The following is a 13,825-nucleotide window of genomic DNA, read 5'->3' on the forward strand; positions in this document are numbered from 1 at the left end:
CACATGCAGCAGGTCCCCAGCACACACAGCTCACATCATGCCAGTGATTTATTTATTTTTAAACCCTTTAGAGCCTGAATCCAGGCTGTATTCGGGTAACCGCAGCTTGTGGCTTGCAGCCCCCTTGCGCATCAGCCCCCAGCAGGTCCCCCCAGACCTCATCCCAGCTCGGGAGCCGAGTCCCCCGGTCTGGCCGTGCTGCAGAAGCACTTGGTGCATTCCCAGCTGGCTCTCAGCGGAGGTGATTTGTTTGAAATAATTTCCATGGCCTCTGCACTTATTTTTGCCGCTGGCATAGGGAGAGCAGGTTAAATCTGCGCTGCCAGACAGCAGCAGGGAGGGCGGGCTGCAGTCAGAGCGCACTGTCGGAGGATATTGCTCGGCTCGCACTCTGAGCAACCCTAAAATGAGGTGTGGGATGTAAAAGCTGATGAGTACAGGTAGGTGAGCCCAGCTCCAGGCTAGCAGCTTTTACTACAGGGCTAGGAAACTCTGGCTGAAAAAAAAATAATAAATAAAAACTGGGATCAGTTTTACTCCAGCAAGATTTCAGGTTGGTCAAAAGCTCCTTGGAAGGCCGGCGCTGCATGGGAGACACATGGGGAGCTGTAAATAAGCAGGAGCTTCAAAAAACCCTCCCTGAAGTGACCGATAAATCCCCTGGGACATGACGGGGATGCTCACGGATCCATCCCGAGCAACCCCAGTGCTGTGCTGGAGAAAGAATCCCCCTGGGAGGGCAGCTCGGGGCAGCGCGGAGCGGTGCCCAGGCAGGGCGCAGCTCCGGCCACCCTCCTTCTCCATCACCAAGGGTGCCCGAGGACAGCGGTGTCCCCTGTCCCATCCCAGTGTGTCCCATCCCAGTGTGCTGCCCGGAGCTCTGGGGATGCCCAAAGTAAAAGGAACGCAGGAACAGAGCAGGTTAAATAAGTCCTGCTGCAGCCAGCCACCGCGCACAGCCGCTGCCCTGTGCCCTCCCGTGTCCCCTGTGCCCCCCCCCAGCAGATATGGGGGGTCTGACACCCCCAAAACACCCCCCTCCACCCCAAAGCAAGCCGCTGCTTCCCAGATTGTCCCAATGATCCCCCCCGTACCACCCCCTCGCTGTCCCCACGCTGTCCCCAAGGACCCTTGTGGCCAAGCCTCCTCTCAGGGGGTGGCGTCTCCGTGCCACGCAGCCCCCCCACCACGTCCCAATCCACAGCAGATGGTGGAGGTGACATTTGCCTGCGAGTGACGCACTTGACAGTGACCGTGTCCCCTCCTTATTGCTTCACGGAGACACCTCGACCCCCCCCGCACAGGAGGGTGCCCCCTCCACCCCATAACCCCCCCATGGCCCACCTCCCTCCACACCCAAACCCTTCTCCTAGGGGCAACCCCAAGGGCGAGCACCCACCTCCGCGGGGCGAGGGGAGGGATTTTGGGGTCTGGGGAGGGGGGGGGGGACGGGGGACTCCTGCTCGTTCTCCGTTTTCTGCCTTAATTAGAACCCGGAGAGACCGGGCGAAATCGCATTAGCGCGGGGCCCCGGTGCGCCGAGCCATCCATCTTTTTTTATTACAGCGTAATGGGGCTGCTCGCGAGGCGCCGTGCGATTTGTCACAGGCCTCGTTCCCTGATAACGGGCATTTGTCATCACTTTCTTCCCGTGTTAATGTCATCATCGGCGGGCTGACAGGCGGACCCGTGGAGGGAGCGCTGGCGACAGACCACATCCGTCAACCTAATATTTCCATGGCTGTGGGGATCAGCCGGGCTGCGCGCACGCATTAAAGCACTTATGAGGGGAGAGAGGAAGGAAAAAAAAAAAAAAAAAAAAAAAAAAACAACAAAAAAACCCCCGAACCTTACCAAAAAAAACCCCGCCGTTGTCATTAATTAAAATGCGAGCGCGTGGCTGCGTGGGGAGGGGGACGCTGCGCCCTAGAACAGTGTGGCCCTATAACAGCGTGCTCCAAAAACACGTTTAAATGGGGTTTGGGGTGGTGAGCACAGTGGGAGGGTCGGTGTTAATAAGGGGACCCTATTAATGAGCTCTCTACCCCCCCTTATGGTGATCCCGGCACTGGTGTGATGAGCTGAGCGGCCTCAGCCCCATAGGATGGGGGATGAAGGTGACACCCCGGTGTCCCCCATGGGACCTGCCCCAGGCCCTGGGGCTGTTTCGGTGGCCAGGGGTGCCCCGGGCTTTGCCCCCTGATATTTGGCTGTTTCCATGGAAATGGGGAGGGGTGGGGTGGGATGGGAGGAGGGTGATTGGGGTCGGGGGGTTTTCGTGGGGGGTGGGTGTGATTTTCTGTGCTTTTCTGTGGTTTCTGTAAAAACAGAGAATGAAAAGCATTGGATGGATTTTTATTATTTTTTTAAAATTATTTTGGGGGTGTTTTGAGGTTCGGGGTGGTGTCTCTCAGCCAGCTTTATCCCATCCTTCCCAGCACCCAGGATGTCCCGGTACAAACCCGATTTGCACACCCAAAAGTGAGCCCTGATGCTCCCAAACCCTGGTGAGCGCAGAGGGGGGCACGGGGACTGCGCATGGAGCATCCCCCCCTTTATGTCCCATATCCCATAGGGGTCCCAGATCCGATGGGAAGCCTTTTTTTGGGTTGCTCTTCTTGTTTAAGTTCATTTCCATTTTTCCTTGCTGTGGGAGAGAACACGGGAAAGTCGGGTTTTGGGGGCGTTTGTGTGTTTTTTCCAAAACCCAGCCCTTTTGTACAGACACACACTTTTTTTTATTAATGCCCCCAAAAGTTTGGCCATCACCCAGCTTTGGGACAAGAGCTTTTCCCAGCTCCTCTGGGGAAACTGAGGCACGCAGCATCTCCCCTGATGGCTGCCGGGACAGGGGGGGTGCCGGGGACTTTCTGCCCCATTTCTACCCCTTTCCCTGCACCCCCCCCATAAATCACCACCCTCCCTTGGCCGAGGACCTTTTATAAAGGATTTACGAGGGGGCTGCTGGCGTGGCAGCGATGCTCTCCCATAAATCGGGAAGGCAACGGCGCCCCTCGTCGCCACCAGCACCCGCTCTGGGGGTGGCTCGGGAGCATCCCCACTCCCCACGGCCCCCCCCGGACGCCGCCGGCCCCCTCCCCGCCGCCGCCTCCCCGTCTGTGGAGACCGCGAGCGTGGAAAATCCCCAGACGGGGAGTGTAAATGCTTGTTCTTTGTAAATGAAGAACATAATTAACATTAAATTAAGGTAATACAAATGAAGACAACACAGAGCCTGACAGGATGAGTGTTTGGGGAGGCAGTAGAGAGAAGTGATTCATATTTTTAATTTACTGTACAAATAGACTAGCAGGGCTGGGGGGAAAAGGGCCATCCAAGTGGAGTGGGGATTTTTTTTTTTCCTCCTTTTTTTTTTCCCACTGTTGTTTTGCTGTGCTTTAAGCACACAATGACTATTAAAGTCAACTGCCCATATAATAGGACATCTCCTACATGACTGCTCTCCGAGAGGCAGCTTGCTGTAGCAATAAATTCCAGGAGTGCCATCTGCTGGCGCGCACCCTGCGCCGGGCACCTTCGCCCCGGCCACCCCAACACGGGCACGGGCACCGCTCCCGGAGACCCACGGCCGATAACACAGGATGCTTGTTGTTTTTTTTTCCATATTTAATGCATTTTTTCCAAATGCACCCTTAAATATTTCATCTTCCATGCACGTATATAGGTTTCGGTGGGGTGCTGGCTGGCTCCGAGGAAATATTTTAGGCTTTCATCGGTGTTTTGCTCCCCACTGAAGTGCTGGGTTTCAGCTGAGTGCCCTTTACCCAGGACATCTGGGTAAGGAATTAGCCATTTCAGGTTTTTCTTTGCAAATTAAAGGCACCTGGCTGGAGGCTGTGTGGCCAGCGGGCTCAGCTGGGGCTTGCTCTGCACTTCCAGGGGATTTGGGTTCAGCTGCCCGCGCTCACCGTGCCATCAGGGTGTGCAAAGCAAGCATTAATACAAATCCAGCAGCCACAAGGGCCTGCTCCTGGCCGAAATCACCCTTCCCAGCCTGAAGGCACAGCCTGGGACTGTGCCAAGAGCCTCCCACCCCATCCCCAAACTGTTCACCTAGGGATTTTCCTAATTCTGGGGGCGCAGCCTTCACTCTCCAGGTCTCTCACACCCCAACGTGTGGCCAAAGCCTCTCAAACCCCAGCTTTTGGGCACTGGGGTGGGCAGAGGGGCTCGTGCAGGACAAACCCCACATCCAAAGGGGATGCTGCCCCCCACCCCAGGCAGTGGGGTGCATCCAGCACTCATGTCTCTGGGGTCTCCTGGCTGCTGGGATACCATGAGCTTGCCCCTAACACTGTCCCCATCCCTGGTGGAGCCCCAGGGACACTCGTTGTGGCCACCAGCACTGGCACAGGGACACCAGGGTGTCCCCAGAGAGCTTTCATCACCTCCCTGGTGCGGCTGTGAGCGTTCACCCTCAGCCAGGCACCTGGCAGGAAAACTTCCCTGTAGGATCTGAACTCTTCTTGGCATCACCAGCTCCTTGAGGAACACATTTCAAAGTGTCTGGGACCTTCTTTCCTACCCCAGTTTGGTTGGGGTGAGCTCCAGCTTTCCACGTGTTATAGCTCAATGCTTAAAGCCCCCCACCCTTAGCACATCACAAGAAGGCATCTTCACCTTTGTTTCTGCAAAACTTAATAGGGTCAGGAGAACTTCCAGGCATCAAGTCCCTTCCCAGACTCTTCCCTGCAGTTTCTCCATTTCCTCAGGGGGTGTTTGGACTCCTCTAGGGGATGCAGCCCCTGAGACATCATCCCTGAGACATCATCCCTCTGGGTCACCTCTGAGTGCATCCGAACCCTTCCTGTGGGTTTGGGCAGTGCTGGAGCCTGGTGCCTCTCCCCTCCCCGTGAGGACACCGGTCCCTGCTTGGGACATTGCCCATGGCCATCACAAGGTGATCACAGAGCAGCCCACGCATTTCATGGCCAGCTGAGCAGTGGGATGCCTGCCCCATAGGAGGCCAACTTGGATTGACAACCCCAAGCAGAGATCCTTACCCAATATCCTAATGATGAAGCTGGTGGGAAGCTGGCATCCCGTGAGCATGGGGCTTCCTCCTGCCCCCACAGGTCCTGATGGAAAGAGCGTGGACGTGTCCTTGGCACGGCATGCTCAAAAAGGTCCCCAAAAGACTGAATGCCCCCAAAAGACACCATAGGATTTTGCCAGTGACATCCAAGTCTTGGGAATGGGGGACCTGAGGCTCTGGTGGTGTCTGAAGCCATGGGCGGGGGGGGGGTCCTACCAGGTTTTCCAGGCCTGTCCCACCTCGCCAGCCAGCACTGAGCAGCCCTTGGCCATGGGGCAACAGCCACGTCCCTCGGCCACGAAGGGACCCAAGGATGGGGGCTGCTCCCGGGGGGGTCGCTCCCTCCCATACAGAGGGCAGGGGGCATCTCCCAAGCTGCCCAGCACGCGGGGGGGGAGGGCTAAATAAATACCAGGATAAATAAATACAAGTGGCAAAGAGGCCTGAAATGATGCTGTCGTTTGCTGGGAATGAGAGACACAAGTGTAATTTAGGTTTTGATATTATGAAAGTCTCGCTGCTCTAAAACAGCAGGGCACTCAGTGCCTCATTAATAAAGGATAAACTTGGAGTCTATTTACAATGCACTTTTTGGGGTTATTTACACTCCATTATACATATGTAATGCTGCACATATTTACCGCTCTGTTCTGCTGCCGAGAGCAGCCGAGGCGGGAGGGAGGCGGAGGGGGACGCGGCGATGCCGGGGAGCTGTGACCCTGCTGTCACCGGTGTCCCTTCAGCTGGAGGGTGGAGGGGCTGGGAGCAGGCACTGGGCACCACTCCGGACCAGTGCCTGTCCCCGTGTGTGCCCAGTGTCCCCTGATTTGGGATGCACCACGGGGCTTTGCTGCACCCCAAAGTGTGGGGAGGTCAGGCAAGGCCAGAGCACGATCCCAATCCTGATCCCAATCCTGATTCCAATCCCAATCCCGATCCTGATCCCAATCCTGATCCCAATCCCAATCCCAATCCTGATCCCGATCCTGATCCTGATCCCGATCCTGATCCTGATCCCGACCCTGATCCCTCCAGGCTGCCCTCCAAGGCCCCATAGCCACGGAGCTTCAGCGTGGCCCCGCGGCAGGCCGGCAGGACGGCGCGGCGGGCGGCGAAGGTGCGGCTGATCTCCACGAAGGTTTTGTTCTTGGTCTCGGGGACGACGAGGTGGACGTAGAGGGCCACCAGCAGGCAGACGCCGCAGAAAACCAGGTAGCAAAAGGCTCCGGCTGACATCTGGGGACGGGGAGACAGCAGGGATGGGGCGGACAGGAGGGTGCTGCGATGTCCTGGGGGTGCCCGTCCCATCCCAGAGCCCCCCCCGGGCCAGTACCTGTAGGAAGGGGAAGATGAAGCCGATGGTGAAGTTGCAGAGCCAATTGAGGGACCCCCCCAGGACGTAGGCGGCCGGGCGGTGGGACTGCGTGAAGAGCTCGGCTGTCATCAGGAAGGGGACACCGGCTGTGGAGGGAGGGGACGGGGCAGGGTTTGGGGGGGTCAGGACACCTCGGGCACCCTGGGTGACAGCCTCCCCGTTGCTGTACTTGGTAATTTCAGACTGAGTCAAATTGAAGGTGGAGGATTTCATCCGGAGCCTCTTTTTGCAACCATTTGCCTAAATTCTGCTACAGGAAATGGCACGGAGACCTCAGGCACGCTGAAATGCCTTCCTGGTGCCCTCCACAACGCCGTTCCCAGCCTTCCTTGGTGAAAAAAGTCTACAAAATTTCCTCCTATCCCACAGATAAAAGTGTTGATGCTATGGCCTGCTTTAGGCAGGAAAGGAACAACCACGTTTCCGAGCATCTGAATTTCCCGCAGGCCACAGAAATGCCCATTTCCAGCCAGATTTTCCCAGCTCTTACTGTGAAAGCAAACAGCAGCACCACGAAATGATGGCCCGAGGCTTTAAAAACTGGGCACAGGTTGTGGCCACTTCTCCCGGGAGGACCCAGCCGCTCCTGGCCAGTGTTAGCCCAGCCAGGAGCCCAGGCTCCACGACTGTCCCTTAGCTGGGGGACAGGATTTGGGGTCTAGGACATGTCCCCAGCACACGGGGGTTGGATTTGCTATGGGGACCTGTGTGGGGTCCCAGTGTTGGGGACAAGGCTGGCTGGGACCTCGTTAGGAAGGGCTCTGTGGTGGAGAGATCAAGCAAAGTGATAACAACTCCGGGAGGAGCGGAGCCCCGGATGGACTCTTACTCACAGCTCGCCCGGAATAGAGATATGTATTTTTTTGTTTTAAAAGTCCTATTCATCATTGTTTGTGAACAATGAGCCATTAAAATCCTAATTAAAGATGTAATTACAGTGAATAAAGTCTGGGCTGAGGATGAATGATAGAGCCGCTAACAGCTCGGCTAATCCATCAGCCGGGTAAAGCGGGCCAGCTCTCACTCCTCGCTTTTGGAGCGAGCTCCTGCGCCCGCACCTGCCCGAGGACAGCAGGGTGCTCGCCTGCCAGACCGTGATGGGAGCGGGTTACACCTTTGGGTAACCAGATCCGCGCTGCTCCCTGCTCCCCCTGTGCCCCAGGTCGTGCCCCGCAGCCCCCGGGGAACCCAGACCCACCTGGTCCCATGCAGAAGCCGGCGATGATGCCGACCACGCAGGCGACGGCGACGTAGCGCATCCAGGGCAGGGCGGTCTGCGAGGGGACACGGGGCGCTGGGACACCAGCGGGGCACGTCCCCAGCTCAGCAGCGGCCCCGGAGGATGGTGGCCTTGACCCCATCCCTTGATCACACCCAGCCCTCATTTAGGTGCCCAGGGCCCCGTTCCCAGCCCTGCCCCATATCCCAGGAGCAGTGGCCGGGCCCTACCTGCAGCAGCAGGCAGAGGGTGATGCCCGCCGAGCAGACACCCATGGCGCAGAAACCGGTGATGATGAGGGGCCGCCGGCCCAGCTTCTCGATGGTGAAGCACTGCCGAGGGAGAAAAGAAACCAAGGGAGCAATGGGGACCCCCCCTGGGGACGGGGACATCCCCTGAACCCCAAATCCAGCAGCAGGAGTGGGGTGCTCCTGGTGGCACTTGGGGATGGGGACACCCCGGAGGGTTTTTCCCATCCTATTTGGAGCCAGGAGCATGGGAATTGCTCCCGGGCTGTAGGGCGAGCGGGGTCCCTGGATGAGCAGAGGTGGATTTTGGGGGCAGAGGATGCAGGATGCGGGCAGGCGGTGCGGCGGCCGCCGGAGCAGGCAGGGTATTGACAGCAGAACAAATGCCTGCAATTTTATAACCAATCTCAGCACCTCCGTCGGGGGCCATTGGCGGGGCTGCTCCCCAGCACTGGGGGGGCTGCGGGGCTGGGCGGCACGCCAGGGGCTGGGGGGCACCCTGCAAAGGGGCTGGGGGTGGTTGGGGTTGGGGGCTGAGCTATGGGGAGAGGGGAGCGGCCCCTGCTCTGCCCCCCTTTTTCTGGGAGCGGCCGCCCCCCCATCCATCTCTCTAATTGTCAGGGAGCGGATTTAGTGCCGGGTGGCTGGGGCTGGCCCCGGGTGACACTCGCAGATGGGACGAGGGCCATAAATCTGCCTGGCCCAGTGCTAACTCTCCAGCTAAATGAGGGCTGGCGGGGGTGTGTGTGTGTGTGGGGTGGGTTAGGGGCTGGCAGCCCCCGGGGCGGGCCGGTGCGTGGCTGGGGGGCAGATGGGGATGTGCGGCTCTGCTAACCAAGTGACAATGAAATCGGGAGCCAGAACAAACTGCTTCGCCCCCTCCCTCAGCCCCAGCCCTGCTGCCCGCCTGGCGTCCCTCCCAACCTCCCTGCTCCATCCTCTCCCCATTTTCCCACCTTGCCTAGCCGTGACCCCCAAAATTCTCCCTCCCTATTTCCCTGCCAGCCCCTCTGCCCCCACTACCACCCAGCAAAGCGGCAGCGCCGTGGCACAGATGGTATTTGGGGTCCGTCCACCCCCCCCTGCCCCAGGTTTGATGGTGCTCGATGCTGGGGACAAGCCCCGGGGCACGGAGGGGCTGCGTCTGTCCATCCGTCCCGTCCATCTGTCCGTCCGCCACTCACCCCAATCAACCCTGCCACGACCTCTATGGCTCCAGTGCCCACGGTGGTGTAGGGGATCTGGGACCGGGGGATGCCCGCGTTCTCGAAGATGGTGTTGGTGTAAAACCAGATCTGTCGGGGACGGGGCTCGGCGTGAGCAGGGGGGCACCCGGGGAGGGCTCAGCGAGCTGCCAGGTCTCAGCTCTGCCCCACAGAGCCGGGTCTCGAGGCAAGGACCCCGTAGGACTTACAGCATCGATCCCTGAGAGCTGCATGCCGGCGTTCACCACCGCCACCGAGAGCGTTTGCCAGCGCACGGTGCGGTCCCGCAGCAGCTGCCCGACGGACGTGGTTTCCACCGAGGAGAGCGAGCGCTGCTCCTCCTTCATCTCCTGCACCGCGTCCTGCACGTCGGGCGTCCCCAGGAACCGGCGCAGAGCTGCGGGGAGCACGGGGCTCGTGGAGGAGGGCGGACGCCCGTAGGAATGGCACGGGGTAGGGACACGGGTTTTGGGGCTGGGCTGTTAGGGCAGGGTGTGAGAGGATGCTGCAAGGATGAGCTCTGGTCTCAGGAGGCCTTGGAGCAGCACCCGGAGCTGGACACCCCCTCCCAGGACACCCGCTCACCCTCTGTGGCCCCACAGACGTCATTCTTCTCTATGAGCAGGTACCGCGGGCTCTCGGGGAAGCAGTGCAGCAGCAGGAGCTGGAGGGAGGCAGGGACCACCACCACGGCCAGGAACAGGGGCCAGTACCTCTCCTGGAACGGGACGTGTCACAAAAAAAAGCAGAGCAGGGGCCACGGGAGCAGGCTGAGGGCATCAGGCTCACCTTGCCCAGCAGCTCCGGGAGGCCCAGCACCTGCGCGGAGAAAACCCCCAGGCAGATGAAGATGCTGGGCATGAGGCCCAGGAAGCCCCGCAGGTTTTTGGGGGCGATTTCTCCCAGGTAGAGGGGCACCACGCTCAGACAGATACCTGGGGAGCAGGGACATGCATGGGAGACGCAGCCAGGAGAAGGGACCCCCTGGCACACCCCCTGCCCTACTCAGCACCAGCTGCAGCAGGGGACCCTGTGGCCAGTGAGGTGACCCCACAGAGCCCCCCTTGGTGCCCTGGGTAAGGGCTGTAACCGGGGTGGCACCCACCTGCGTGGAGCCCTGTGATGGAGCGGCCGATGATCACCATCTCGGGGGACCCCAGCTCCCGGCTGAAGCCCATGAAGCCCCCGGCCAGGAGGACGAGCAGAGAGCTACGGCTGAGGGTGCCTCTCCTAGGGGAGCACAGGCAGTGGGGCAGCCCCTCCAGCCCTATCCAGGCCCTTGGGGCCACCCGTGCCACGCCACCCCCTTACCTGCCGTAGTGTGCCACCAGCAGCCCCACCAGCAAGGAGCCCCCCAGCCCGCCCAGGGCGAAGGTGGAGACGGTCAGGGAGTAGAGGAGGGTGAGGGGGCCGGGGGCCAGCCCGTGCCCGTAGCGCTGGGACCAGGTGGTGTTGTAGAAATCCTTTATGTGCTGTGGGGTGGAGGGAGACACGGGCACCGAATGTGGTAGGGGAATGGGGGAGGTGGGAAGGCAGCCCCTCAGGGGAAATGCAGGGCAAGGCAGCCTCAGTACCAGTGGGGTTTAAGGATGATTTAGGGGACCCACGTAGAGCTGGAGCAGCTGCTGGAGGCTTCCCCAGCCCTGCCTTCCAGGGGGTGACACCAGCCCAATGTCCCACATCCCTCACACACTGCTCCTGCCCCTGGGCTGCTCGCTCTGGGGTAAGTTTGAGGGCAAAGCCAGCATTTTGGCATGGGGCTGGGGTCCCACCACCGTGCCCTGCTCCCAGCAAGGCCGCCCCGTCCCTTACCACCGCCGGCGAGTTCACCACGGCCAGGTTGTAGCCGTAGAGCATGGAGGAGCCGAAGGACACCAGGAGGGTGACCGAGAGCAGGGGGAAGGTGAGGCGCTGGGGGAGAGGAGAGGGGATCAGCACCGTGCTGGGCACTGCCCCATTCCTAGCAGGAGAGGGACAAGGATGTCCCTGTCCCAAACCAAGACCCCAACCCCAGGGAGCCCCCCACTGGGCACAGCTCCCTGCCACCCCCCAGCCCAGCAGTGACAGTGCTGTCACGGGGCAGATGAGCACATTTGTGCCCCCATCCCCGGCAGCAGCAGCACGTCCCAGTGCCCAAACCCCATCCCTAAGAGCCTCGTCTCTCACCGAGCACCCCCCCCAAGCCCAGTAGCCGGATCCACAGCACCCAGCAGCTCCCGGCTCACGCACGCCAAATCCCCGCTAATCTCACCAGGAATCCTGAGCTGGGAATGGGGGAGCTGGGAAGGGGCAGCACACTATGGGGTACATAGGGAATGGGGATGGGGCACCCCCCCAGCCCAGCAGCCCCCTGCCCACCAAAGCTCACCCTGGTGATGCCCCTGCTGGGGTCTGGGGTCCCTTTTCCATCCGCTGCGCTGAGGCTGGAATCAGCTGAGAGAGGATGAGGAGGAGGGGTGGAAGGCAGCCCCGCTGCCTCGCTCTCCTCTCCCATTTTCACTTGGAAGAAGGAGGGAGAGGGGAAGGGAGAGAAGGGGAGGCCGCCTGGGTGTCCCCGGGACTCATTGGAGGCTCCTAAGCAGCTGGAGGAGGAGTCCGGGGGCCTCCCCGCCTCGCTGGGGCACCTTGCAGGTAGGGGTGGCCCTGGGGCCATTTGAGGAGACCCTACACCACCCTAGCTGTGGGGCAGAGACCCTACATCACCCCCAAGGCAGAGGCTGGGGATAGAGGGGGGGTCCCCCATCTCCCAAAACCCCCCTCAGCCCCTCAAACCTCCCCACACCACATCAGGCTGTGGGGCAGCAGCATCCCATCTGCTGGGATTTGGGGCAGGAGGGCTGGTAACCCATGTACCCCGATGTGACCATGACTCGGGGCAGCTGACCCTGTGGGACAGGGGGGTGGCAGAGCCCCCAGCCCCGGGGTGAAGCCCCCAGCCCCAGAGAGGAGAGAGGCGGCTCACGGCAGCTCAGAGGAATCCAATTTTGCGGCGGCCAGAAGCTGCCTCCCCCGCTGCTAATGAAGTGCCTTTAATTAGCAGCCTAATAGCAAGCTCTTAATTTGCCCAACAGCCAGTGGAAAGGATGGGGACCCCACTAAGCCAGCCTGGCAACAGCTCCGAGGGATTAAAAGGGAGGGGGCCGGCTGGCTGGCCCCACTGCGGGGGGGTCCCACGGGACGGGGCTGGGAGAGCCCCACGGGCACCCCATGGCCTCAGGGCCTCCCACGTGGGGTGCTCCGGATCCTGCCCCCTCCCTCTGGATTCACCTCCAGCTCCCCCCATAAAGACGGGAGCTTTACGCTGCCCTCTGCCCCACTGGGAGCCCTTCCCGGCCCGCCAGCATTGGGATTTCCCAAGGGATGGTGCCAGCTCCGAGTCTTGCCCTGACTCAGTTTCCCTGTTTCCTTTATCAGACGCTGCCCCAAGCCAGGGGTCACCTCCCCATTGATTTAGGGCTGAATTGGGGTTACTGGTGCCGGTCCCCAGCAGCATTTGGGAGCGGAGGTTTAGCGGGTGAGCAACACGTGCCAGGGAGGAAGGGGGACGAGAGGAGAAGGGAAGCCTGGGGTGCTTTGAGACACTCTATGACCTGCTTTGTGCTGACAGGGAGCTCGTCTCCATTATTTACAAACATCCCCGATCCTCCCGTGCCTGTGTGCAGGGGCTCCCTGACTAAAAACACCCTCCTTGAGGTGGGGAAGCTGCCACGGAGCTCCCTTGGGCCCTCCCGCCATCACTGCCGGGCCTTGCTGCGGCCTGGGCCCCAGCCCCAGGCCTGAGGTGGAGAAGCCCTCCTGGAGGGCTTGTTTTTTGGTGCTGCCCCTCGGTGCCCACCCAGCAGCCAGGCAGGGCCAGGATAAAGGCCACGAGGAAGGAAAATGTGGCTTGAATGAACCCTGGTGGAAAGCTGCGTGGCTCAGCAGCCGTGGATCCTTTCCCCTGCCTGGAAGGAGCTTGGCAGCCTGGGCACGGCTGCTCACAGGCATCATCATGGCTTGGAAGGTCACAAAAATTTGCTGGGGGAGCCTTTTTGGGGTTGAATCAGCAGAAAGAGAGACCGTCCAGTGATCATGGTAGCCCCATCCTCCCAGAGCACCCGGGAACTGTGGTTTTGCAATGGAAATCTCCTGCCTCCCTCCTCCAGCTGCAGGGAGGCCATTTACCTGTACAGGCAAGGACCTGTACGGCTCTCCTCCGACACCAAGGCACCAGAGCAGGCACAACTGATTGGGATTTGGTTCCCAGGCCATGCTGGCACCACTGATGCAGCCTCCTCGAGCTGGTGCAGGCCCAGCGGCATCTGGCTGCTGAATCGTCCTACACATTTTTTGGGAAGAATTGCATCAATTTGCCCAGCAGGTCTAAACCGACCAATTTTCCTCTTTCCAAAAACAAGCTTACTATACTCTTGAAAGTGTGTGTGTATAAATAAATAAATATAATGTATCTATATATATTAAAAACCAAAACCAACCCCCAAACCAGAGGATTCCATTTTAAATCTGTAGGTTGATCAAACGCTGTTAATTTGAAGCTATGCTAAACATTACTTTCCTCCTTCATTTGAAGTGGAAATAAGGCACACATTTTTAAACAGAAAGGGTAATTAAGCACTGAATCTATTTAAGATAAGCCGTCCTGGCGTTCACTCCTTTCCCGTGGAAATTTACAATTGAGATTGCTTTTCTTCCTCGAAGAGGAGCGCGCTTCGGTTCTTGAGC

General features: G+C 59.7%; 1 protein-coding gene across 6 annotated transcripts; it reads right to left on the reverse strand.

The window, feature by feature from the left end:
* Nucleotides 1–5,540: 5,540 nt before the first annotated feature.
* On the reverse strand, nucleotides 5,541–13,372 carry LOC101797540 (solute carrier family 2, facilitated glucose transporter member 9-like). 6 transcript variants are annotated; one of them, XM_038180971.2, is made up of 12 exons: nucleotides 11,472–13,337; nucleotides 10,916–11,014; nucleotides 10,415–10,575; nucleotides 10,209–10,333; nucleotides 9,893–10,038; nucleotides 9,689–9,821; nucleotides 9,313–9,500; nucleotides 9,083–9,193; nucleotides 7,881–7,982; nucleotides 7,630–7,705; nucleotides 6,390–6,517; nucleotides 5,541–6,292 (listed from the first exon to the last, which is right to left on the reverse strand). In XM_038180971.2, exons 1-12 carry the CDS (start codon nucleotides 11,754–11,756, stop codon nucleotides 5,930–5,932), a joined length of 1,917 nt encoding a protein of 638 aa, XP_038036899.2. In that variant the 5' UTR covers nucleotides 11,757–13,337; the 3' UTR covers nucleotides 5,541–5,929. The 6 variants fall into 6 exon arrangements, with proteins under 6 accessions (XP_038036899.2, XP_071895821.1, XP_071895824.1 ...); XM_072039720.1 differs by lacking the exon at nucleotides 6,390–6,517 and having other exon boundaries at nucleotides 5,541–6,389; nucleotides 7,630–7,725; nucleotides 11,472–13,370; XM_072039723.1 differs by lacking the exon at nucleotides 6,390–6,517 and having other exon boundaries at nucleotides 7,630–7,725; nucleotides 11,472–13,365.
* Between the last annotated feature and the right edge of the window lie 453 nt (nucleotides 13,373–13,825).

This window comes from Anas platyrhynchos, chromosome 6 (assembly GCF_047663525.1).
Source record: "Anas platyrhynchos isolate ZD024472 breed Pekin duck chromosome 6, IASCAAS_PekinDuck_T2T, whole genome shotgun sequence".
NCBI lineage: Eukaryota > Metazoa > Chordata > Aves > Anseriformes > Anatidae > Anas > Anas platyrhynchos.